This window comes from Benincasa hispida, chromosome 3 (assembly GCF_027475165.1).
Source record: "Benincasa hispida cultivar pf3 chromosome 3, pf3_genome.v1.1, whole genome shotgun sequence".
NCBI classification, from domain to species: Eukaryota; Viridiplantae; Streptophyta; class Magnoliopsida; order Cucurbitales; family Cucurbitaceae; genus Benincasa; species Benincasa hispida.
In genome coordinates this window covers 14,420,162-14,446,303 of record NC_143480.1, presented here as the reverse complement: position 1 = coordinate 14,446,303, position 26,142 = coordinate 14,420,162, and the positions used below count along the sequence as shown (strand labels likewise).

The following is a 26,142-nucleotide window of genomic DNA, read 5'->3' as shown; positions in this document are numbered from 1 at the left end:
TAATTATATGAATTAGATTCATATAATTAAATTTAGTATAAATGTGATTTATATTAAATACCACAAATGATTGAGAGAATTAAAAATTATAGGCTATATTTTATTTGATACAATATAAAAATTATAGGTTATGTGTTATATTTGATATAACATATAGTTATATTTACATATAATAAGTTAGTTATTATATATATATAATTATTGTTTAAATATATTTTATTTTATTTTAAATTTAAATTTCAAAATTAAAGGAAGGGAATTGCCCTTAATTCTCTCAATTAGATGTGAATGAGCCAATTTTTTTTGAGTTTTTTTTTCATCTTCATCGTAGAGAGTGTCTCTGTGTATTTTGAAAACTCTCTCTAAAAGAATTTTTCTTTCCTCTAAAATCTTTATTACCTCTTCACAAAACATACAGAATCCACACCTTCTGTGATTTTCTTTCCCTACAGAGAATACAGAAGAAGATTTTGTGGTGATGACCATCTTGGATCGTGATTGATCTTGATCGAAGAAGAGAAAATTCGTGAAGAACGGTTCTTCAAGGGTAAGTTTCTTGAAATCCTAACCCTTATTTCTCTTTTCCTTTTCTTTTAACATGCTGTAATTTTCTGTGATAATGCTATTTTATTTTGTAAAATTTCTTTTCTGTGAAAATAAAATTTTGGGGCCGATCCCTACTTTTGCAGTGGAACTTAGGGTTCCTTCACATAGATGGCTCTAATTTTTTTTCTTCCAATTGTCACCAGAAAATTTTGATATATATTGGTAAGATTCCTTGGATCTACCGTTGGAGCCATCACTGTTAAGTTTTTGTTTCTAGTGGTATATAGACTTTGGAAGAAGGTGTTGGGTGTTGTTTTGGCTTTTAATATAGCATGAATTCAGTGGTTTGTTAATCTGATTTTAATTTAATGAATTCGATGAAACTAAGTGCAATTCGGTGGAATTAAGTGGCTTTATTTGAGTGAATTTAAATCTAGCTTTTAAATTAATAAATTTATGAACTTGAATATAAAGTTTGATTGATGATTCAAGTTTAAATTAGATTAATCATATTATAAATGCACGTTTAATTTTGATTAATCATGTTGTGGATTCAAGATTAATTGATCATATTGTGGATTAAACTTGAATTTGATTAATAACTTTTTGTGATATTCACATGTTTATGTTGCTTTAATTGTATTATATGTATGCAATTATAGGGTAAATTTTGGTAAACATTATTTGGTGTTCTTCTCCCATTATTTTTGTACAATAATATCATTATATTATTGCGTCTTATATTTTAGATTGAATTGGTCAAAATAATATGTTATCAAAGTAGCCTATTTTATCTAGATTAGTTTATTTCTAAAATATAAGATGTGCATATTCATGAATTTATGTGGATAATTATCGACCCAAAGGAAGATAATTATTTGACTAAATTGTGGGTGTTAATGAGTATGTGATGTGACAATTATAAGGATTGCTCATGTGAAAAATAGTCGGTCGAAAGAAAAACTATTTTTTGACCGAGTTTATTGTCAATACTTTGATTATTACGTTGAAAGTACAGTTTACAGTTGGTGTCTTTGCCCAAAGGCTAGATAACAATGTTGTGCTAGGTATCTTGTAAAAGGGGTCCACCATATATGTGAAATTATTTTTTCATGTTTTATTTTATGACATATTGCATTAATTGTGAGTATATGCTTTATTCAGTTGATCTTACTCAAATATCTGGAAATATAAATTCAATCCCTAAGTTGAATGAATCGAACTTCAAAATTTGGAAGGAAAGCCTAGAGATACTTCTTGGGTGTATGGATCTGGACCTTGCATTAAAGATCGATAAACCTACTTCTACTAAGGAACAATCGAATACGACTAATAAAGAGAAGTGAAAATAGTCAAATCGCACGTGTCTGATGATCATTAAGCACTCCATTTCGGAGCCTTTTGAAGCTCTATCATGAAAAGTGAAAATGTCAATAAGTTCCTTGCTCAAATTGAGAAATATTTTGCTAAAAATAAAAAAGGGGAAGCAAGTAGTCTTTTGACTTCTTTAACTTTCATGAGGTATAAGGGCAATGTGAACACAAGGGAGTACATTATAGAAATGTCCAATCTTTTATGTAAATTAAATGCACTAGATATCAAGATAAATAAAAATTTACTCGCACATCTAGTACTTATCTCTCTTCCTGCACAATTCACTCAGTTTAAGACAAGCTATAATACTCAAAAGGATAAATGGAATATTAATGAGTTTATCTCACAATGTGTACAAGAAGAAGATAGGATTAAGAGAGAAATGATAGAAAGTGCTCATTTGGAAACTAGCTCTTGTGATAAAAAAAAAAAAAAAAAAAACTGTAGATGCTGCAAAAGGGACATCTCAACAGAATAAGGATAAGAAACAAGCTACTGAAAATCCTTATTTTTCTACAAAAAGGAAGGTCACTTCAAGAAAAATTGTCCAAAGTACTCCAAGTGACGTGTAAAGAAGGGTAAACTTCTTACTTTAGTTTGTTATGGAGTTAATTTAGCTTTTGTATCTACAAATACTTGGTGTATAGATTCTAATGCTACTACTCACATAAGTATATCTATGTAGGGTTACTTGTGGAGCCGACTACCAAATGATGCTGAAAGATTCATCTATGTGGGCGATGATAAAGTAGTTCAAGTTGAAGCTATTGAGAATTTTAGATTACTTTTAAAAACGGGTTGTTATTTGGATTTGAATGAGACTTTTATTGTACCGTCATTTAGATGAAATTTAGTTTCTATTTCCAGTTTGGACAAATTTGGTTTTTATTTTCTTTTGGAAATAATATAATTAGCCTTTTTCAAGTTTCCTAGCTTATTAGTATCGATTCTTTAATTGATAATCTATATATACTTGATTTTTTTGCTTCATTTAACAAGATCCCATTATCTGATTCATGTGGTACAAAGTGTAAATTAATGAGAATTTCGCTATGTTATGGCACAAGAGTTTAGGTCACATCTCTATACAGAGAATTCATAGACTTGTGTTAGATGGAATTCTTAATTCCCTTGATTTAAATAACTTTGACATTTTTGTCGAATGCATTAAGGAAAAACAGACAAACATAAGAAAATTAGGTGCCAACAAATGCTTGGACGTCTTACAACTAATACATATAGATATTTGTAGTCCATTCCATGCGACTTCTTGAAATGGTCAGCAATATTTTATTACGTCCATACGCGACTATTTAAGATATGGGTACCTATATTTAATTCATGAGAAGTCTTAATCTTTGGACGTTTTCAAATCTTTCAAAGCTGAAGCTAAACTTCAACTCTGAAAGAAAATTAAGGCTGCCAAATCTGATCGAGGTGGTAAATGTTACGTTAGATATGATGGATCAAGTGAACAACGTCTAGGACCCTTTTCCAAATACCTAGAGGAATGTGGAATCATCCAACAATATACTATATCGGGCAAACCTAACATGAATGGTATGGCAGAAAGATGAAATAGAACACTTAAGGATATGGTAAGAAGTATGATTATGTTGGGGTTGATGCTCTAAACTCTCGTAGGGTCTTATAATTTGTAAACACCTGTGTGAACAAACGCTTGTGATGTAATAATATGAGATATTTTCTTCACTGTTGTCTATGAATTATGAGATATTTTATTTGTATTTAACACAAACCAATACATTAAGATCCCTGGTTGTTGTTGTAACTTAAGCATGTATGTGGAAACATACAAGTGGATCATGCCTTAAATGATAATCTAAATGGTCTGTAGTATATGGATATAGGGGGGAAACCTTATCCTAGTAACACTACGGATGCGACCCGCTTTGTGGAATGGTCACAAGTGTTGTGACTTATCACAGATGGTCTGATCCTGATCATTCGTGTTGTGGACATGCGAGTGGGGGCGTCCTATACAAAGAGTTTGTATAAGACCTGACCATAAAGTGTTAACGTCTCGTTATATAACACCGTTCATGACAGAGACTTCACTTCACTAGGATGACCATAGGTAACATGACCTCAATCCTAAGTGAGTTGAGAACTCCTGCCATTGAGGGCGGTTCTTTGATTTGTATAGGTGCGAGTGGCCAGGTTGCTGATTCAAACCTACCATTGGGGATTCGTCTGATTTGGGAGCTGGGAACTCAGCTACATAAAATGGAATTCACTCCTTCCTCGAGGCAGAAGTAAGTAGATAGATAGCTTCATTAAGGGTTGATTCCGGGGCTTGAACAATGTGGCGCCACACACATTTCTTGCCCCGAGAGGTGTTCACACATAGTTGGACTATGTTGTATTGTTCATTAGAGGAATCAGTGGTACTTAAGGAGTGAGATGTAGCTACAGGGGTAAAACGATAAATTGGCCCAGCTGTACTTACGAGCATCTGTGAAGGGTCATCGTACTCATGATTGGTTATATTCGATGGACACAAAAATATATATGTGGTAAGAAGAGTTCAGCTGTTGGTCTTTAGTGGAATCACTGACAGTTAACGGATGATGGATCTCATGGCTAAAGAGTTTAGTCAGCTATTCACATACTATTGAAGCTTCGAGCCACATGTCCATTAGGTCATCTGGATAGCTTGGATAAAGTTGAGAACCAGTGTTTGGGTTAATTTGAAATGTTCAAATTGACAAGAGGAAGTTCAATTGTATATGATATAATTGGAGTGGTTAATTATATATGATATAATTGATTAAATGTATAAGATACATTATTTTGGAGGAAATTAGATATAAATATGATTTATATCAAGTAGAGAAGAAAATACTAAAGTAGATATGTGATATCAAACTATAGGATATAAATATAATATGATTATATTTATTAATTTAATTAATTAATTAATTATATGATAATTAACTAATTTGTCCACGTTCGGACGTGGGAAGTGGGCAGCAAAAGTTATGGTAACCGATGGGTTAAAAATGAAAATTGTTTTCTTTTTTCACAATCGTGCATTCAAATTTTCGTCCGCCCAAAAAGAATTCGTGAAAGCGATGGCGAGAGCCTATACGATAGAAGCTCGTCCGTCTAAACGATCGTCTGCCTCACGATTTCTCTAAACGATCGTATACGTTTTTCCTAAACGATCATTCAGCCTTTCATACACGATCGTGTAGCTTTTCTATACGATAAGCACTTTCGCTATACGATAGAACAATGTTATCTCCCACTTTCTTATCGTTTACACGATGCATTGTCTTCCGTCCTCTACTAAACTCACCAAAGCCCACTCTTTGAGTTTTCACTCCGAGGATACCGGGTTTCACTAGTGGTGGTGTCATTCCCGCTGCAGTGTTCGTGTACGTTCTGATCGTGCTGTTGCAGTCGACATACCCACCGGGTGTTTGTAGAACTGTTGGAGAGTTTCCACTGCTTAGGGTTTAAACATGCGAAGAGAGTCTTCAACTAGTATGAACCCTTTCCCTGTTATTCATTATGTTCTGAGCATGTCGATAATTAGGTTTATATGCATAACTGTTAGTGTTGAATGTATATCTTTTGTATTTCGGTCACTGTGAAATCGGAGCGATCTGAACACGCTCATGAAACTCTTGGTATGAGATCCTTCAATTGGTATCAGAGCCAGGTTTCTGATATTCCGATTTCATCTGTTGCAACGAAATAACATATACATTCATGGTGGGTGCATTTCTACGCTGTTTTAAATGTTAAATCTGCTGTGGATGTATCGGATTAATGGATGTTTTCGGGATGAATTTCCTCAGTTTGTTTAATTCCTTTTACATTTGCGGTTGTTTGTAAAGACCCTGTGTTTTTAGGCATAAATAATCGTTATCGAGTCTGTATTCAAAGTGTTTGAAGTCTTAAGTTGTTCGTCGAAGTTCTGGGCAAGCGTTATGGATCTTCGAAGAAGGAGGCGATCTAGGGTTGATCACATCATGCAAAAGAAGTTTTACACGGTCGCTGTCCATCACATCGTAAAGATGAAGGAGTACGCAATCGTGGTTGAACGCATCAGTTAAACGATGGGGTATGCGATCAAGAGTTGGTCGTATCGGGTTGTCGATCGGGCACGCTTCATCGCTTAGTAACTGACTAGACGATCGTTTAGCATCGCAAGATAAATTGTTTACCAAGTTGCATGCATCGGTTAGACGATGAGACACTCGCATGTCGTTTAAAGTGCCGTGCTAGACGATCGTTTAGATCAGAAAGCTTTATCGCTTAGTAACTGACTAAACGATCGCTTTGTAACTCAAGGTAAATCGTTTACCTGTCGTTGCGCTACACAATCACATGGATGATCAGGCTTCGCAGCCTCGTCATTGTCTATGTGATTGTTTACTTTTGTTCCTATCGTCTAGTGCGCGGTGAACGATCGTCTACCTGCTGGAGTTTGCTACACGATGAAGACCTCCTGGCGGTTCAAGACCCGGTTCGCCTGTGAACCAGTTTGCTCAATGAAAAATGTAATAGATAGGGTTTTTCATTCTTTTTTTTTTTTGTGTAAAGGCTCATCCCGGTCCATTAATCATTTGTTTATTACATGCGATGTATATTTTATATGTCATATGGTATGCACATATAGCAAATCCCACCTTAGGTTATGCAATGATCATGCATCTTCTCTTTATTGTAATCGTTATAATTTAGAGAAGCATGCTTTAATTATGTAAAAGCATGCTCATGCATCATATAATATAAGAGTTATATTTATGCATACATAAAAAGCATTGAAGTGCATAATCTTTATATTATTATCGTTATAGTATAAGGGTGAATGATAACATGTTTGCTTGGTTATTAAGCTTTATATAAAAGTTATATATAGTAATGAGCGGACATTGCATGAAGCATGACACATAGGTTATTTTATAAATGTTATAAAATGCCTCGTTGTGTGCAATGTTTTTAGTTGTTTCTTTTTAAAAGTTAAGGAGAAATTAGAACTAAAAGAAATAAGAAAGACATGCATGCTCACTTAGGTTTAATTCATGGTTTTAAAATGTTTAAAACTTGGATCACATAGACCTAACATCACGGTTCTAATATGATTAGCAGCCCTAACGCTTTAATCTTGTAATTAGTTTAATAAGATTAAATTGGCTAATAAAAGGTTAAAGTGTAGCAAATCTATCTATAAGGGACCTTTTGTCTAAGGCGGGTTCTGTCTAGGCTGGGGTATTTAAGTTGACGAAAACGTAACACCCCTACCTGGGAACTTACCTGGAAAGGTAAATTAGATAGATGTGATGCATGCATGCAAGCTAAGGGCAGTCCATTAAAGTATTTAAATGTGACTACTTGAACTTGTTCATATTTCATAGACAATCGTTGTTTATGAGCAGAGTTTAAAAAGACCACTTAGACTAAAATCAGTAGTCGGATTATCTAGGTTAATGAATCCCTAGGTAGAACATTCAGTGGGAGGTATTTGGGGCATAAGATGCTTCACTTAAACCTTTCACTTTTCTCCTAAATAGTCCACACTGTGAGATCTATCCTCGGCCTCGCGGCACCTTTGGCGTGTCCCCCCAATGGATGGTTTTTGGGTAGGTCAATATCAAGGTGGATGGAGAGAATGTTCATAGTAAGTGGGAGTGGGAAGTGCGACAGCATATCCCTCGGTCTCTCTTGTTAGGCTGAATAAAGTTACTACACATCGTCTCGAGTTACCCTGGGAGTGTCTCCTAAAAGATGGTAGTTTTGCGCGTTTCTTTATTTGATCTCCTGTAAGAGGATAAGGTAACTTAGTCTTTTATCCTAATCTGTCTTTTCCCTATGGAAAGTGCATTAGGGCGGGACTCTAGTACCAAAAACGATGGGTTACACTTACACGGAATAATTAAAAGTTAACTATTCTGGACTAAAAAATGGTGGCTGTTAGGTTCAGTTCCAAGAGTTGGTTCTGCCTAATGGTTGAGAATGTCTCATTCTAATGAAGGGGAAACTGATCATCTATCGGTGACGTTTTTCCTGACTCACTGGGGCATCATTTCAAAATAGAAGTCTATAACTTAGGGTACTTGAAACTGTTTTGCAAAACTCGTTGGTTTAAAAGTGGTTTAGCAAAATCTAATAAAGTTTTGTTCGTATTTTCAACAACATTTTCAAATGGCTACAATCACGTTATCATTGTTAAGCGCCGAAAAACTAACTGGCAATAAATTTTCAACATGGAAACACATGATCACGACGATTCTAATCATCGAGGATCTCATGTTCGCTCTCACGAAGGCTTGTCCTCCTATTCCAGCTTCAAATGCCACTCAAAATGTTTGGGAGGTATACGAGCGATGGACAAGGGCGAAGGAGAAGGCTCGAGCTTATATCTTGGCAAGTCTTTCTGACGTCTTGGCCAAGAAGCATGAGCCTATGGTCTCAGACTGTGAGATCATGGAGTCCCTGCGGGGATGTTTGGACAACCGTCTAAACAGCTTATGCATGAGACTCTTAAATACATATTTCAACTCTAAAATACAAGAAGGCACCTCTGTTCGTGAACATGTGCTAAACATGATGGTCCATTTCAATGTGGCGGAGTTAAATGAGTCTACCATTGATAAGGGCAGCCAGGTTAGCATAATCTTGCATTCTTTGTCGGAGAGCTTCCTGCACTTTGTTAGCAATTTGATTCTTAACAAAGTGAAATATAACCTTACAACTCTCCTCAACAAAGTAAAATACATTCCACTTCTAGATCATTGTTTGAGATAGGAAATGTCAAGTTCCTTGAGGATGTTGAGTTTGGGGGGGAAAATAGCATAAGGAAAGCTGTTTTTCACAAAGAACTAGTTTCTTTTCCTTATGTAATTATAGATGAGGTTCAAACTCCAATTCCTGACTTCACTATTGAACCAATTATAGATCAAGACAACATTGAAATCCCCATCGTTGAACCTGAACTTCAAACTCAACGACATCAAGAAATGCCACTAAGGAGATCTACTAGAGAGAGAAAAGTGAAATTTCAGATGATTATATTGTGTTTCTTCAAGAACATCAAGATGATATGAGCATGATAGAAGATGATCCAATCAACTTCCAATAAGCTCTTCAAAGTTCTAACTCTAAAATATGGATAAATTCTATGGAAGAGGAAATAAGATCTATGAAAGACAATGACATTTGGGAACTTATCGAATTGCCATCAGGAGTGAAACCCATAGGTTGTAAATGAATATTTAAACCATAAGAGATTCGCACGACAATATCGAAAGATATAAGGCTCATTTTGTTGTAAAAGATTTAACTCAAAAGGAAGGCATTGATTACAAAGAAACTTGCTCACCTATTTCATCGAAAGACTCTTTTAGGATAATTATGGCACTGGTAGCTTACTTTGATTTAGAGTTACACCAGATGGATGTAAAAACTGTGTTTTTCAATGGGAACATTGATAATACAATTTATATGGTGCAACTAGAAAACTTTGTGTTGGGTAATTCAAAGTCTATGGTGTGCAAATTGAAGCAATCCATCTTTGGTCTCAAGCAAGCCTCTCACCAATGGTATCACAAATTCCATGAAGTAATTACCTCTTTTGGTTTTGAGGTGAATATAGGGGAAGATTGTGTATATCATAAATTCAGTGGGTGTAAACCAATCTTTCTGATGTTATATGTCGATGACATACTCATAGCAAGTAATGATGTGAGTTTATTGTATGACACTAATAGGTTTCTCAAAAATAATTTTGGGATGAAAGATCTTGGTGATGCTTCTTTTTTATTAGGAATTGAAATACTGCAAGATCGTTATTAAGGTATTTTGAGATTGTCACAAAAGAACTACATTAAAAAGATTTTGAGTAGATTTAGCATGAAAAATTATGCACCAAAAGATACTCTTGTTGCTAAAGGTGATAATTTTCATTTAGGTCAATGCTCCAAGACTATACTCGAAATTAAGAAGATGCAGAAGGTTCCCTATGCATCGGCTGTTGAAAATCTAATGTACGCTTAAGTATGCATCCAGATATTGCGTTCATAGTTGGAATGTTAGGCAGATATTTGACCAACCTGGGGATATATCATTGGAAAGTAGCCAAACGGGCTATGAGGTATTTATAGAGAAGATTATATACTCACATATCGAAGATTAGAAGTTTTAGAGATCATTGGGTATTCTGATTCTGATTATGCTGGATGCTAAAACACTTTGCGATTCACTTCAGGCTATATTTTCATGATGGCTAGAGAAGCTGTATCCTGAAAAAGTGTTAAACAAACACTTATGGCTTCTTCTACCATGATTGTGGAGTTTATAGCATGTTATGAGGCATTCAATCAAGGAATGTGGTTGCAAAATTTTGTCACTGGGCTGCGGATAGTGGTTGACATAGAAAGACCATTAAAATTATTTTGTGACGATAAACAGTAGTAATGTACTCTAACAACAACATAAGCAATACAAAGTCAAAACATGCAAATTTGAAGTTTTTGGTTGTGAAAGAAAGGGCTTAGAATGGTCAAATTTCGAAAGAACATATAGGAACAAGCTCTATGATGGTAGATCTGTTGACTAAAGGTTTACCACCTAAAGTTTTTCATGAGCATGTTACTCACATGGGTGTTAATCACTATTATGATTCCATGGTTTAGTGGGAGTTTGTTATTAAGGATATTCTTTGACCTTAATTTGTTTATTTTCTATATAGAATAAAGTTGATGGTTTATGTTTTATTATCTGAATTTGTTTATGCATGCGATTTAGCATAAATTTTTTAAGAATGATATCACTAAGGAATTTGGACCAGTTAGAAACAGGCATGATCTAGGTCACTTTGCATGTAGTTTCCATGGTATCCATCCATACTTGATCTATTTCATTGAATGTATTGGAATTGATGATTAATGAAGGTTTAGTTTAGTTACAAGGGTAATGATGAAAGCCGCCTTGATTTTGTGCTAATACTGAAAATGGACCAAATTAAACTAAAAGGGAATTCTATTATTGGAATAACACGTTTATGTGTGCTTAAGGTTCATGTGATTTAATTATATCAGGTACACAGACATAGTCCAAGTGGGAGATTGTTGATATATTTAAATAATAATACGCATAATTAAAGTATGAGCTATGTATGTGGATTAATAATTTACCACATTGGGATATTTTATTAGATTGGGTCCTATTATGTGATCTAATTAATCAAGGTCCTAGATTCCTAATTGAATATGAACTTAATGGGTAGAAGCCCATTCCTAGTTAATTAGGGTTTAATGGGAACCCTAATTGAACTTATATATAAAGTGACCTTAGAGCTATGATTCCCTATATAACAAAACAATAAGCACTCAATCTTTCTTGAATTCTATCTAGACAAAGATCCCATTAAGGGCATTCGAAGTTTTTGGTTGAGGAAGACTATCATCATCTTGAAGCTATCATCAATCTCTTAATGGAGTCCGATATGTTATTTATTCTTGGCTATTTGGCATGAATGATTCTAAGATTAATCTACTCAATATAGATTAAAGTAATTATGCTAACATCTAGAACCTTGAAATTTCATATCGGGCAATACCATAGACAGGTGAAAGGGGCCAATTACTCTTCCACTATGTAAAGAATGGTATTTATTTAATCATTTATACATAAATATTTATTTCTTTTAGTTAAAAAAGTTTTTAATTAAACAATAACTCACTCTATACAAATCTATTCATTTACCAAAACTGAGCGCTGCTCAAATCTGTTGAGGTTTATCCTGTGGATGCACTCAAATTGGATCCGTGATCGATTTCTAGGTTTTGTCGTAAACCTAATTGGTTACTTCCAATTACGTAAATCAATAGTTCAAACCGCACTCAAAGGTAGGGCATTTCCCATTTTTATAGGAACTTTTGTACCAGAAACAATGGTATCTCCAATTATAACCTCTCTGGGATGTAAAATATATCTTTTCTCACCATTCCCACAGTGTATGAGACAAATGTATGCATTTCGATTAGGATCGTATTCTATGGTTACGATTCTACCATATATGTCTTTTTCATTCCGTCCATATAAAAACAATAATAAAAAGTATGTGGTTCAAATGTTCAAAATACAAATTTCTTCATTAAAATTACAATATCTTTAGAAAATTGTTTGTAAAATGAAAACATTTGCATTTTGATGTGCATTTTCAATTTATAGGACAAGATAATTGAAATATGATGTCATAATTATTAAATTAAGAAAAACTATAAATTCAATTTGTTAAAGTATCAAACAAGGAAAAAAAAAACTGAAAAGCCAACAAGAAAAAAAAAAAAAGGATCGATGGTGGCTGAACCAACATTATTTATTATTATTAGTTATTATTTTTGTGAAAAATGGCTGAACCAACAAAACATAATTGGCATATTTTAAAGTTTCCACACTCCTTTTATATATTATCTTGTAAAATATGTGACGTGGATAAAAGTATTAACATATAAAATTTTAAACTGATAAATACGTCAGATCAGGTTGTCAAAAGCAAAGTCCAACTTGGAAATATTTTGCTGCTGCCAAGTGCGAACCACGCTTAGAAAAAAATATATAAAATTTCAAATTTATCTTGGTTCTTTTTTAATATATTTTTAATATAGAAGGATCTCACTCTGAAACCATGTAAAATCTATGATAGAACAAGATGATTAAATCAATAGAAAATTTTAAGAATACAAAATCAATAGAATTTTATATTTATTAGGTACTTTGTTATATTCAAATTAAAAAAATGGATAATTAATTTATTAAATATAAAATTGAATTATATGTCTAATTAGTTCAATTTCATGCTCGGTAGATACATTTATTTAATAGGTTAGGTCTATAGAGCAGGAAATAAATGATTTTAAAATTTATTAAAAATTTTAAAAGTTCATGACCAAACTTATCATTCTATTAATTTATTTTAATTCAATTTGTGTATAATTAATATGTTTGAGAAGTCTTTAACGAAAAAAGTTATCGAAAATTCAACGGCTTTAGCACAAATCTGACTTTAGTTAAAAGCTTCGCATTTTTTATTGGATGAACTATGAATGTTTTAATTAATAAAAAAAAAAAAAAGCAAAACTATACTTTAATCCCATCTTGCCAACTCAAACACAGTCTAAAAGATCAAATACCAATTATCCATCACCTCTCGTGCAATATTTTTGTCATTTCATTTTTTTTAGTTTAAATAAAATGTCACATTGGTACCTCCCTTTTAGTTTTGTTCTATTTTTGTCATCATACCTTCCGTTGTCTAATTTTATTTGTTATACTTTTAATATTTTACATAATTTTTTTTAAAATAAATAAATCTTAAATTTAATCCTTCAAATACTACAAGAAATTTGACTTTTTTCGACGGATGAAATCGTCGAGAAAAATCCAAAAACCGTATCAATTTAAATCATAAACTAATAATTGTATTATTTTAAACTCTAAACTTTCATAAGTGTATCCAAATAAAGTATAATGGAGAGTTTAAATTGATATACTTATGAAACTTCAAGGTTTAAATTGTTACCCTTATAAATGTTTAGGATTTAAATTCATACAATTATTAGATTAAAGTTAAATTGATATACTTATAAAAGTTTAAGATTAATTGATACAACTCCCTAAGTTCAGAGGTATACAATATTTTTTTAAACTTCAATTGGTTATTTAATCATAATAATTTTCATAGAAAGAAATATATTATGTAAATATATTTTCATAATTTATCAAATGGGATATTTATAGAGTTTGATTTCTTTTTTGTTGAAGAAAAAATCAACATGAAACTAATCATACAAACCGAGGTTTTACTGAAAATGTAATGACGTTGAAGGTATCAACCACTCCGGCGCCTCTGACGGTTGGCCACCCTCCGCCGCCACGTCGGAATCTCTCCAGCCTTGTACAAAAGTCAATTTCAGGTAGCAAGGCCTAAGCATAGCTATATTTAGCGAGGCCCAATTCCAACCCAATCGGAGCGTGTTGCAAAATTCGAACGGCCTAATTGCAAAATAGCAAAAATGTCTTTGTTTTAATTTAATTTATGTTCATTATTTATTCCAATTTTGTCATTTTTAGCAAACAACACACTTTTCTATCTTCTTTCTCCTCCTTTCTATTGCATCACTTATTTTTTCAGAGTAGTTTAAATATTTTTGAGATTTTTCTATTTATAAGAATTTCTTTTTTATTATTATATCAATTAATTGATGTACCTAGATACCAATTTTTTTATCTTTCGTATACATAATTTTAATTTTGTTAATCTTCTTGCAAATATGTATTTTTTTTTAAATAAATTATTTGTGTGCTATTTTTTCCTTTCATTTTCGGCACATATTATTTTTTTATTGTTTTCTTATTTTGAGTTTTTTAGTATGGATATTTCAATTGTATCAGTAATGTATCTCACAACAATCAATATTCATTTGATTGATTTTTCAAATATATCAATAGTAAATCAAATATACATCAATCGATATTTTAAATAAAATGTGTATAATTTCATTTATATTTTAAGTACATTAACAACAGATTAGTAGAATATCAAATATCAATTGGTAACTTATTTTGAAGTAAAATATATATAATTCGTCTTATTGAACTTTTAAGTGCGTATGAATAGTATTTTAGACATTAGTCAATATTCATTTTATTGATATTCAAAGTACATCATTAGTAAATCAGTCTATCAATAGTATATCACTAGTGTATTAATAGTATATAAAACGCTCATTCAAAAATGCAATATTTTCATATACTATAAAGGTGTATCAATAATAAATCAACAACTCAAAATTCATCTCTAATATAACATTAGTGTATCAATAATGATGCAGTTTTTATTAAAAATGCAATTAAATTGATCAAAATGAGTAGTATATCATTAAAAGGTTATACCAAGTATTGTAGTGTATAAATGACACACTTGTCATTTTAGAGTAATATCACAGTTACATATATCAATTTTAGGGTTTTACTATTTGTTTTACCACTCACATAGTTTTGTATGTCATGTTCTCAAAGATAACTTCAACGTTTTGCAATTCTTGTTTGGGTTGAGTTGTATCCTTATAAATGATATAAGTATGTTATGTATATCATTAGTGTAGGTAGATTACCAATAAAGCCTAATATTCGATTCATAGTTGATGTAATATATATTGGTAGATTAGTGATGTACCTACTATAAAGTAAATTAATGATGTATCAATATTGAAGTGTTTTAGTAGTGTATCAATATTCACTCCAGATGAAATTTCAAGTATAACGTTGGTATATCGATAGTATATCCACGCTCATTTAGTATTCATTTCAAGTACAATATTGGTAAATCAACAACACATCAATACTCATTAGTAATAAAATTTTTCGTATACCACTAATGTCCTTGTAATATATCATTAAGACGATTACCTAAACAGCTAATATTATAGTGTATCAGCGATAAACTTAGGATATATCAATAAACTAATATACGCTCAATCTTTCATTAATGAAGCATATTAAGATACCTCGAAAAGCGTGTATATTTTTGTCGCAGAGTGTTTTGCATATTTTTAAAGGGTTTAATGACATTTTGGATGTTTCTCGATTTTGTTTTGGGCTTGGGCCAATTTTTTTGCTGTCTGCAAAGAAGGAAAAAATAAAAGCAAGCTTGCACTTTGTGAGGGCAATAGAGACATTTTCCTTCCATATCTGTGGGTTGGGCTTAGAGTTTTGCTATGTTTGCAAACACAAAAAATTTGGACTATAAGCTTAATTATCCTATCTTATTTGGTCATTTCTGTAAGCAGCCCTTTAAAATAATATTTGAATAACAATAGTATTTCGCTGTTATAAACGAGGAAAGAAGTGTTTTTTTTTTCTTGAGACGAACCTATTCATCCTCAATACATATAATTGTCAATTGAACTAAACTCTTGTTAGTAAAAGAAGTATCTTTTAAACGTGTGCAAGTGCAAATCTTCATATTTGTAGCATTGAGATGCTTTCAAACAACTACCTAATGCAACTCATGCGAGTCAATTGGCTTGTATATGAGATCATTGTGGTACCGTCGTGTAGCCTCTCGACATTGTTCCCTCAATTTTGACACTTGATTTTCTTCACTCATTTTCTTTTAAAGAATACTCATCTTTTATTGATCATATCTTAGAAATACATAAAATAAATGTACACAAAATTTAGAATAAATATTTAAGTCTAAGACTAAGTTGAGCCTCTAAATCAACCTAAAAATAGAGTAATTTACGACAAGTTTATATACAGTAATACTCTCCCTCAAACTCAAGGTGGTAGAGTAGAGAACAACTTGAGTTTGTGAAGCAGCAGAGTGAAATGACCTGGTGACGATGCCTTCGAGAAGATATTAGCATGTTGTTCAATAATAGAGATAGATCGTAGGCCGATAGTGTTGCTCTGGAGATGGTGACGAAGAAGTGACAATCACTTTTAATATGTTTAGTACGTTTATAGAATACATCATTGTGAGTAATCTGGATAGCACTGTGATTATCACAATGAATTATAGTAGCTGATTGTTGGGGAACATCCATATCTGCGAGAAGCCAACGAAGCTATAGTAACTCAGAAGTAGCATCAGCAAAAGCACAATATTCAGATTCAGAACTAAACACGAAACAACCGTTTGCTTCTTACTTCGCCAAGAAATATAAGAATCTCCCAAGTAGAAGCAATAGTTTGTGGTGGAACGTTGATCAGTGGGATCACCAGCCCAATAAGCATCTAAGTAACCAGATAACTCTGATGATAACTAGGAAGAAAAATGAAGTCCATGACCAAGAATGCCCTTGACATATCATAGAATACAAAGAACAGTTGTAAAATGTATAGACCGGAGAACAGCCATGAATTGACTAACAATATGAACAACATATGCAATATTTAGGCGAGTCACAGTAAGGTAAATAAGATTGCTAACTAATTGCCAATATAGAGTGACATCATTAAGAGAAACACCATCGAATGGAGTCAAATGAATATTGAGGTCCAGTGGTGTTGACGATGTAATAGAGTCAGTAATACCTGACTGAGCTAGGAGATCATAAACATATTTTGCTCGAGACAAATAATACCCATCAGAGCATGATGACACCTCGAGGCCAAGAAAATAACTAAGTGGTCCCAAATCTTTCATCTCAAAGTGTTTCCCAAGGTAGGTTGTAGATCAAATATAACATGAGGATCATCACCTATAATTATCATATCATCAACATAAAGGAAAAGGAGACAATACCTTAAGGAATTCGACGTCTGAAAAGAGCTGTATCATAAGGACTGGAAATAAATCCAAGCTGAGTGATAGTAGAATTGAATGTGGAAAACTGGGCTTGTGGAGTTTGTCTAAGATCATATAAGGTTCGACGAAGAAGGCAAACTTTTGGAGGAGAAGTGCCAGAGGGAGGTTTCATATACACCTCCTTAGAAAAAATGCCATTGAGAAACACATTTTTAACATCCATCTACAAAAAGGCCACTGTTTGGTAGCTGCAACAGCTAAGAGATTGTGAATGAATATCATTCGAGCTATAAGAGCAAATGTCTCTTCATAGTCAATGTCGTATTCCTGAGAATAGCCTTTTACAATAAGGCAATTTTATACCGTTTAATAAACCCATCATAGTGTTTTCTTGTTTTCTAAATCCACTTACAACCAATAGTTCTTTTGCTTGAAGGAAAATCTATGTAGTCCTAAGTATGAGTCTTTTCGAGAGCTTGAAGTTCTTCATTCATTGTTTACTACCAAAGAGGGCTAGTACACGCTTCCTTGTAAGATGTAGGTTCAACTAGAGACATAATAGTGGAAAAACAATGGTAATCCTGAAGATGATGAGGAAGTTCTATTACCCAGTGGAGGGCCAAACAGTTGGAGGTTCAGGTTCAACATTAGAGACCAACGTTGGAACCAGGAGAGTAGAGATAAAAGCTGATTGATTGAGCTTGGGGATAAGTGAAGGATTAAGAGATGAAGGTAGATTATTGGAGATCAATGTAGAGTTTTGGAAAATAGTGTCTGGGGCTGAACGATCAAACTTGGAGATGGGGGGAGGGGCTGTCAGATATGGGAAATAGATTATTAGAGAGATCAGTGAAGAATGGTTGGGAACTAATGAGAAAGGCAAGAAATGAAGATAGACTGAAAAACATATTGTGTTCCCAAAAGGTAACATGATGAGAAATGTGTAATTGTTTCGAGATAGAATCCTAACAACGAAAACCCTTGTGTTCAGTGCCATAGTCGAGAAAGTAACACATGCGAGCGCATGGTTAAAGTTTGGTGTGCTCATGAGGCTAGAGTAACAGAAAACAAGCACAATCAAAGACTTTCAAGTGAGAGCAAGAAGGGGAAGTACCATATAAGTGTTCAAAGGGAGATATGTTCTAGAGAATAGAAGATGGGAAACGATTGATGACATAGACTGATGTGAGAGCAACCTCACTCTAAATCTTCTTTGGACAAGGCGCATAGAGTAATTGGGAACAAACAATATCTAATATGTGAAGATGTTTGCATTCTGCTCATCCATTTTGTTGGGATGTGTGAGGGCAGGAGCATTGAACAAGGGTGCCCTAAACCCTAAACCCTACTTTACTACATAATCATGCTTAAGTCTATTTATCATATGATGCTTATATTTTTTAACCTAGTTGCATATCATGTTGTGAGTACTGTAAAAGCATAGAAGGACTTGTAAGAAGAAATTACTCTAAGTGTTAGGCAACGATGCCTCGAGTGGTTTGCAGAGGGAATGAACACTTAGTGAGATTTTGAAAAGTGTGGGCAAGAAGGAAGCTAGACATAGAGTTAGGCCTTAGAGTGAAGGAAATACTCTAAGTATGACATTTGAGGCCCTCGAGTGAAATGGAGAGTCTTGGCACTTAGAAGAGAATAGGAGAGCTTGAGAATTAAGGTTTTGCCATACCATGCATCCAATGACTAAAAAGGGAAAAAATTGGCTAAGTGTAGCAAAAGGCATGTGTTGAAAGCCATATAGAGGTTAGTCATGGCTGTCAAGGAAGTAGGCGTTAACCTTACAAAAGGTTAGTGAGGGCCAAGGTGGGTGGAATGTATGTAGTCAAGCTTGCCTAGGTGAGCGCACAAGGGGCACTAAGACGAGGGACTAGACAGGCTGCGAGGTGTGCGATGGTTGAGGGTGCTGAAGCATGCTATAGAGGTTAATTGAGGCAAGGATGAGCGACAAGGTTAAAGACGAGTGCCTAAGGCAAGGCGATAGGGCGTTAGCTTGGAACACGCATTGGACGAGAGAGAGGTTAGTGTGGGTGCCAACCCTATGCGTTGGGGTGAAGCTGAAGCACTCAGCTTAATCACTTGGTTAGTGAGCTAAGTGGCATGATTGGGGGTCATCAATAAGAATTAATGGCCCAGGTGTCACTCCAATAGGCCACTTAATCATGGAATGCTTAGTATAAAAAAGGATGATGAAGAAGAAGAGTTTAATTTGTTGAATTCTCTCGTGCCAAAGGGAAGGTGTTGCTGCCAATTTGAAGATCAAACAAGGTCGAAGAAGATCTTGGGCTACCGGAAGGAAATTTCAATGAGTTGAAGTTGAGATTTGAAGAATTCGGTGAGTGTTCCAAGTTTCTGGATTACTCAGGCAAGTTAAAAAGATTTGAAGATCCCGAGTTCACCAAGAGGAATTTGAAGCTCACATTTTAACGTAAGAGAGTTAGATGTAAAGGAACAAATTCTTTGAAGGAAATTTTGCAAAATAATGTATGAAAATGGAGTTAATAAAGCTGAAAATTGAATCTGGAATTTTGGTTGGATGAACAAGCAGGCATCTGCAACACAACGATAAGCAAATAGCTGGTCGGACAAAGGCATGTGTGGGCAGGTGTAAGCGTTGGCAAGAGCATGCACGAGTATAGGCAGGCGTTGGTCGAGGTGTGCGCATGAGGTGAGGCGGGAGACTGCATGGTTGAAAAGGCCAACAACCGAGACACACTAGGTGTTGCATTAGCAATCGCCCAACGCCTAGGCAAGGTGAGCGTGTCCTAGTGCCTACTTGAGCACCCATGTACGAGTGCTACCACCAACCAACCAAGTTGTAAGGTAAATGCCTAAGTGTTGGTGATGCCTTAAGATAGGCTAGGCGTTGGTAAGTTGTGAAGGTTCCTAATGAAGGGTCCTTGAGCGATAGCAATGAACTGTCCCAAATCCCATTTTTCAAAATTCAATTTTTACAGAAAAAGAAACAATTATGCATTAAATAAAAACTAAAAATACAACATGCTCATAAGAATTACAGAATAATTAAAAAGGTTTTAGAAATTCCTTACATTTGAAGACTTTTTTCAATGGAATTCCTCTATAACAAATGGACAACACCACAATGATTACCGCAGTATTCTTTGGGATGAGAACCCAAGAGTTGTGGACTCTCGTGATTTTGGAATGGAAGGGAATGATTGAGAAGAGAGGAAGAATTTTTTTAAAGAAAAAATACAGAACTCTTCTGTATCTTCAAAAAACAATGGCAAAGAAGGAGAAAAAGAAGATTTCCATCTCTCTTTGTCAACCACCCATATGATACGTGAGTGGAAAGAAAATTGGGGAGGGAAGTTAATTCCCTCTCAATAATTCAAATATAAAATAATTAATTTTAAAAAATAATTTAATTTAAGTTATTATAATATATATATATATATATATATATATATATATATATATAACTAATTTATTATACATATATACATAACTATATGTTATATCACATATAACATATAATCTATAGTTTTTATATTGTATCAAATATAATATAGTCTATAGCTTCAATTTTCTCTCACCAATGACTTTCAATATAAATCATATTTATATTAAATTTAATTATATGAATCCAATTTATATAATTAATATTTAAATTATATTCAAATATTTGTTTTCTCTCATAAATACTTAATATATAATGTATCAAATATATTATAGTGATTATATCATATATAATTAATTCCCTCAATTAATTTGAACAACTCAAATTAATAAAAAAATTGATCTCATTAAATCCCGTTGAGCTATTGAGGGGACCTCATGGACCTGTAACTTGAAGTTCCAACGATACGTGAATAATTAGTTGAACTCTTTAATTAAATTATTCACCATCTGTTAATTTTCGGACACTCCACTAAAGACCGATAGTTGTACTTTTCGCACTACAGATATAATTTTGTGTCCATTGGATATAACCAATCAATAGTACAAGACCCTTCGAAAATTACTCGTAAGTACAGTTGGACCAAAATTATCGTTTTTTCCCTGTAGTTACATCTAACTCCTTAAGTACCACTGATCCCTCTAATGAACAATAAATCATAGTCCAATTATGATCAAACCTCTCTCTGACCAGGAGAGGGTGTGGCTCCATATTATTCAAGCTTTGGAATCAATCCTTAAGAGAGCAATTTATCTACTTGCCCCGACATTGGGGAAGGAGTGAATTCCTTCTTATGTAGTTGTGTTCTCAGCTCCCCAATCAGAGTAATCCCCAAAATGGTAGACTTGTTGAGTCGATGATCTGGCCACTCTCACCTATACAAATCAAAGAACTGCCCTTATAGGTAGGATTTCACAACTCACTCAAGATTCAGGTCATGTTATCTATGGTCATCCTAGTGAAATGTAAGTCTCTATTATGAACGACGTTACATTTCGTGGTCCGATCTTATACAAACTCCTTTGTATAGAATATTTTCGCTCACATGTTTCCACATGAATGATCAGGATCAGATTATTTGTAGCACTTTACAACAATTTGTAACATCTACGAAGCGGGGCATACTTGTAATGTCACAAGGATAAGATATCCAGCCTTATCCATCTACTACAGATAATTTAGATTATCACTTAAACATGATCCACCCGTATGTCTCTACATAAATGTTTAAGTTACAAGATAACCTTGGATGTTAGTTTATTGGTTTGTAGTTAATGCAACTAATTTTGAAATAAAATATCACATAATTACATAAATAAAATGTTTGTACATTATAATTACAAACTATGAGACCCTAGGAGATTTAGGGCATCAACCCCAACAATCTCTCACTTGACCTAAAGCTAGTGGTGTTGGGATTTGTGTTCTAATTCACTTGGAGTCTTGTAGTTTGTAAACTCTGTACACATTGTTATTAATCAAATAAGAGTTATTTTATTTGCATTTACTCATATCCAATAAACAAAGATCCGTGGTTATTTTATGTAAACTTAAGCATATATTTGAGATATACAAGTGGATCATACCTTAAGTAATAACCTAAAAGGTCTGTAGTATAAGAATAAAGAAAGGATACCTTATCTTGGTGACACTACGGATACGACCCGCTTTGTAAAGGTTTTCAAGTGTTGTAAACTACTACAGATGGTTTATCCTAACCATTCATGTGGAGAAAAGCGAGCAGGGGTGTCATATACAAAGAGTTTGTATAAGACCGAACCACAAGATTATTTGTTTCTTTATATAATGCTGTTGATAATTGAGACTTACATCTCACTAAAACGACCATAGGTGATATGACCTTAATCCTGAGTGTTTTGGAAATTCCTGCCTATGAGATCGGTCCTTTGATTAGTATGGGTGAGAGTGACTAGATTGCCAACTCAACAAGCCTACCTTTTTGGAGATTTGTCTGATTGGGGAGCTGGGAACTCAGTTACACAAGACAGAATTCACTCCTTCTCCAAAGTAGGGGTAAATAGATAGATTGCTTCCTTAAGGGTTGATTTTGGATCTTGAACATAGTGGTCACATCTTCTCTTTGGAAGAGAGGACCTAGTCATAGTAGGACTATGACTTATTGTTCATTAGAGAAATCAACGGTACTTAAGGAGTTAGATGTAACTACAGGGGCAAAACGGAAAATTGGTCCAATTGTATTTACGAGCGATCTATGAAGGGTTATCACACTGTTGATTGGTTGATATGGAGACATAAATATATCTGTAATGAGAAGAGTGCAGTTTTCGGTCTTTAGTGAAATGCTTGGCAGTTAACGGGCGGTGGATCTTGTGACTAAAGCGTTTAGTCAGTTATTCACGTACAGTTAGAGCTTCAAGCTACAAGTCCATAAAGTCCCTTTGGTAGCTCAATGAATTCAACTTGAGAATAATATTTTGGGGTTGATTTGAAGTGTTTAAATTAACAAGAGGAAATTCAATTATATGTGATATAATTCGTATGATATATGGGATAAATCAAGTGGAGGAATTATTGTAAATATGATTTACATTAAGTACCGTAAAATAGAAAAAGAACTATGGTTTGTATGTTTCATGAGATGAAATATTAAAACTATATGATATAAATATAATATGGTATGTTGGTTATCATATTTATTTATAATATATTAATTATATGATAAATAATTTCTTTTTCTCTAATAACCGATTGAGTGGGTGATTATTGGTAGTTTTATGGTAACCATGAGATAAAAGGAAATTTTTTTTCCTAATTTTAGAAGATGCCTCATTCGGAAAGTTCTCACAGAGACAAGTTATCAAGTAAAAGATTTTTACTGAGCGATAGTGTTGACAGAGACTAAACGATCGTGTAGAGTTGACTATACGATAGTCATTCAGCTGATCATTGCTACACGATCGAGTGGCTACGTCTATACAATAGGTTGTCGTTTACTAAACGATCGAACACATCGTCAATACGATAGACAGCTTCTTATCTCCCACTTGCTTGATCAACTCGATCGTAGACCTCCAGTCTCTTCCTCAAGCTAAGATCATACATAGCCCATAACTCTTGGATTCTCACACCGAGAATAACAAGGTAACCATTGTGGTGGTGTCCTCATTCAGTTCATGGATCGAGTTAGACTCGATTGGGTTCGAGGAGTTATTGGGTATTCGTGTTGTTCGTGTGGTGATCGTTACGTTCGTGTGTTGCTGTCTTTGGACGCATTGTAGATTGTTCGAGAGATTCTTAAAGAATGGTTCTTGAAAGGGATGCATCCTCTATCCCTTGTGTCATCGTTTAGCATGCTGTAATTTATGTATATGCATGACTTATTAGTTTCCGTTCTTAGACTGTAATTGTTTATGTTCAATCTGAATGGAATTTGGAACGTTCCCTTCCGCTGCTCATGGAAATCGTCATGTTTGATTTTCTTCAAGTGGGGTGTACAATGTAAAAGTCATACTAAAATACAAAGTACAAAATCAATAAACTAGGGCATAAACCACCCAATAGAAATCATACTCTACAGGTGACCTTTAAACACCTTAGTCGTGACGATCACGTCCCCTTGATGCACAATTTCTCAGATGCGATGATACTTCTGCTCGATGTGTTTGCCACGCTTGTGACTCCTAGGTTCTCGAGAATTAGCCACAACATCACTATTATCACAATAAAGTGTAATGGGCTTTGACATATCTGAAATGACTTCTAAATCCATCAAGAATTCCTACCAAACAGCTTTTTTAGTAGCTTTACAAGCCATTACATACTCTACCTCCATAGTGGAGTTAGCATTGCACCCTTACTTGGTGCTCCTCTAGACTACTGATCCTTCGTTAAGAGTGAACACTGATGTTGATGTGGATTGCTTAGAATCCTTATCAGACTGTTTTGCTTTCTTTGTTTTAACATTCATCGAACCACAAAGGTTTGAATGTACTAGCTCTAGAGGTTCTTTTTCCTTGTAATCTTTTCCAGTAAAGGGTCTTTTAGTAATTTTGCCTTTAAAGCATGACTCACACACAAGTAAAGAATTTTCTTTTATCTTGCTTAGAAGTCCATTATTCACCAACCTCTCAATCCTATTGAGATTTATGTGTCCTAACCTTAGGTGTCAATGTTGGGCATTTTTTTAGGACAAATTTTAAGTCTTTTATGTTGAGTTACCGCATTTTTAAACATTTTAGTGTTATGGAGGGCTTTAGTTGCTAACAGTCTTAGCACATAAAGATTGTTTTCCAATTTCGCAGAACAAATATCAACACCATTTTTGGAAATAAACGTTTTATTTACATGGAAATGATAAAATAAGATTGTTATAATAAACACTTTACAGAAATTAATTTTCTTTTTAAGCCAGGAACTACATACACATTTTCTAGTAAAATGAATTTATTTTGTAAAGTCAACTAGAGACCTTCCACTGCCACAGTCGAGACGACATGTCCAGTTCCAATTCGCATTATCATCTCACCAGCCTCAAGTTGCCACCAGGAATTAATTCCCTGAAATGAAGAACAAACGTGATTAGTGGCGCCAGAATCTATAATCCAAGTAGAAATATCATTCTCTACTAAACATATTTCCAATACAAGTAAATTACATTTACCTTGCTTGGCCTTCTACTTTTCTGCCAAGTACTTGGGACAATTCCTCTTCCAATGTCCCTCCTAGTTGCAATGAAAACAGATTCCCTTTGCAACCTTGGCTTTCTTTTGAGCAAAAGTTGGTGGGTTAGCTTTCCCCTTTCCACCTTTCTTCTTCTTCCACTTTTTGGTGCCGGAGGAAGAAGGTACAAACTTTTTCCCAGAGGTTGAACCCTTATGGAAATTTTTAGAGGATGAAGTAACATTTGCTTCACCCTTCTGTCCCTTGCTTTTCATCAAGGACTGGAAGCTCTGTAGCTCATTGAGAAGGCTGGTTAGGTTATAGTCAATCCTGTTTAAAACAACATTGCTATGAAAGTGTAGGAAACTTTCAGGTAAAGATTCCAAAATGAAGCTAACCTGGTTGGCTTCATCGATGACAGACCCATTCATCTTTGCCACGTTGAAGTGGACCATCATGTTGAAAATATGTTCTCGCACAGATGCCTCTTTTTGAATACGGGCATTGAAGATGTGTTTGAGAGCGTCATGCCTGAGCTGTGCGGAGGATTGTCTGAACATTCCCCTCAGGGACTCCATGATCTCACAGACTATGAGTATGGGCTCATGCTTCTTGGCCAAGACTTCGGAAAGGCTTGCCAAGATATATGCTTGGGTCTTTTCGTTTACCCGTGTCCAACGTTCGTATGCTTCTCGAATATTTTGAGCAGCATTTGGAGCTGGAATGGGAGGACAGTCCTCCATAAGGACGAAACGAAGGTCATCAATTATAAGAATTGTGTTGATCGTGTTTTCCATGAAGTGTAGTTTTTGTCTGTTAATTTTTCAGTGGCGAGTAGATTTAATGTCACGGAAGT

At 34.2% G+C, this 26,142-nt stretch overlaps 1 protein-coding gene across 1 annotated transcript; it reads left to right on the top strand.

The window, feature by feature from the left end:
- The first annotated feature begins 325 nt into the window (after positions 1-325).
- On the top strand, positions 326-2,780 carry LOC150037044 (uncharacterized). The gene is made up of 3 exons (XM_090311860.1): positions 326-1,888; positions 1,951-2,498; positions 2,606-2,780. The coding sequence occupies exons 1-2, from the start codon at positions 1,659-1,661 to the stop codon at positions 2,396-2,398; spliced, it is 678 nt and encodes a 225-aa protein (XP_090167986.1). The 5' UTR covers positions 326-1,658; the 3' UTR covers positions 2,399-2,498; positions 2,606-2,780.
- The last annotated feature ends 23,362 nt before the right edge of the window (positions 2,781-26,142 follow it).

Excerpts from the sequence above, each read along its gene's own strand:
- LOC150037044 (XM_090311860.1), top strand. The coding sequence starts at position 1,659 with ATGTTTTATTTTATGACATATTGCATTAATTGTGAGTATATGCTTTAT. Across the intron at positions 1,889-1,950 it reads AATACGACTAATAAAGAGAA|AAGCTCTATCATGAAAAGTG; the intron begins GTGAAAATAGTC and ends CGGAGCCTTTTG.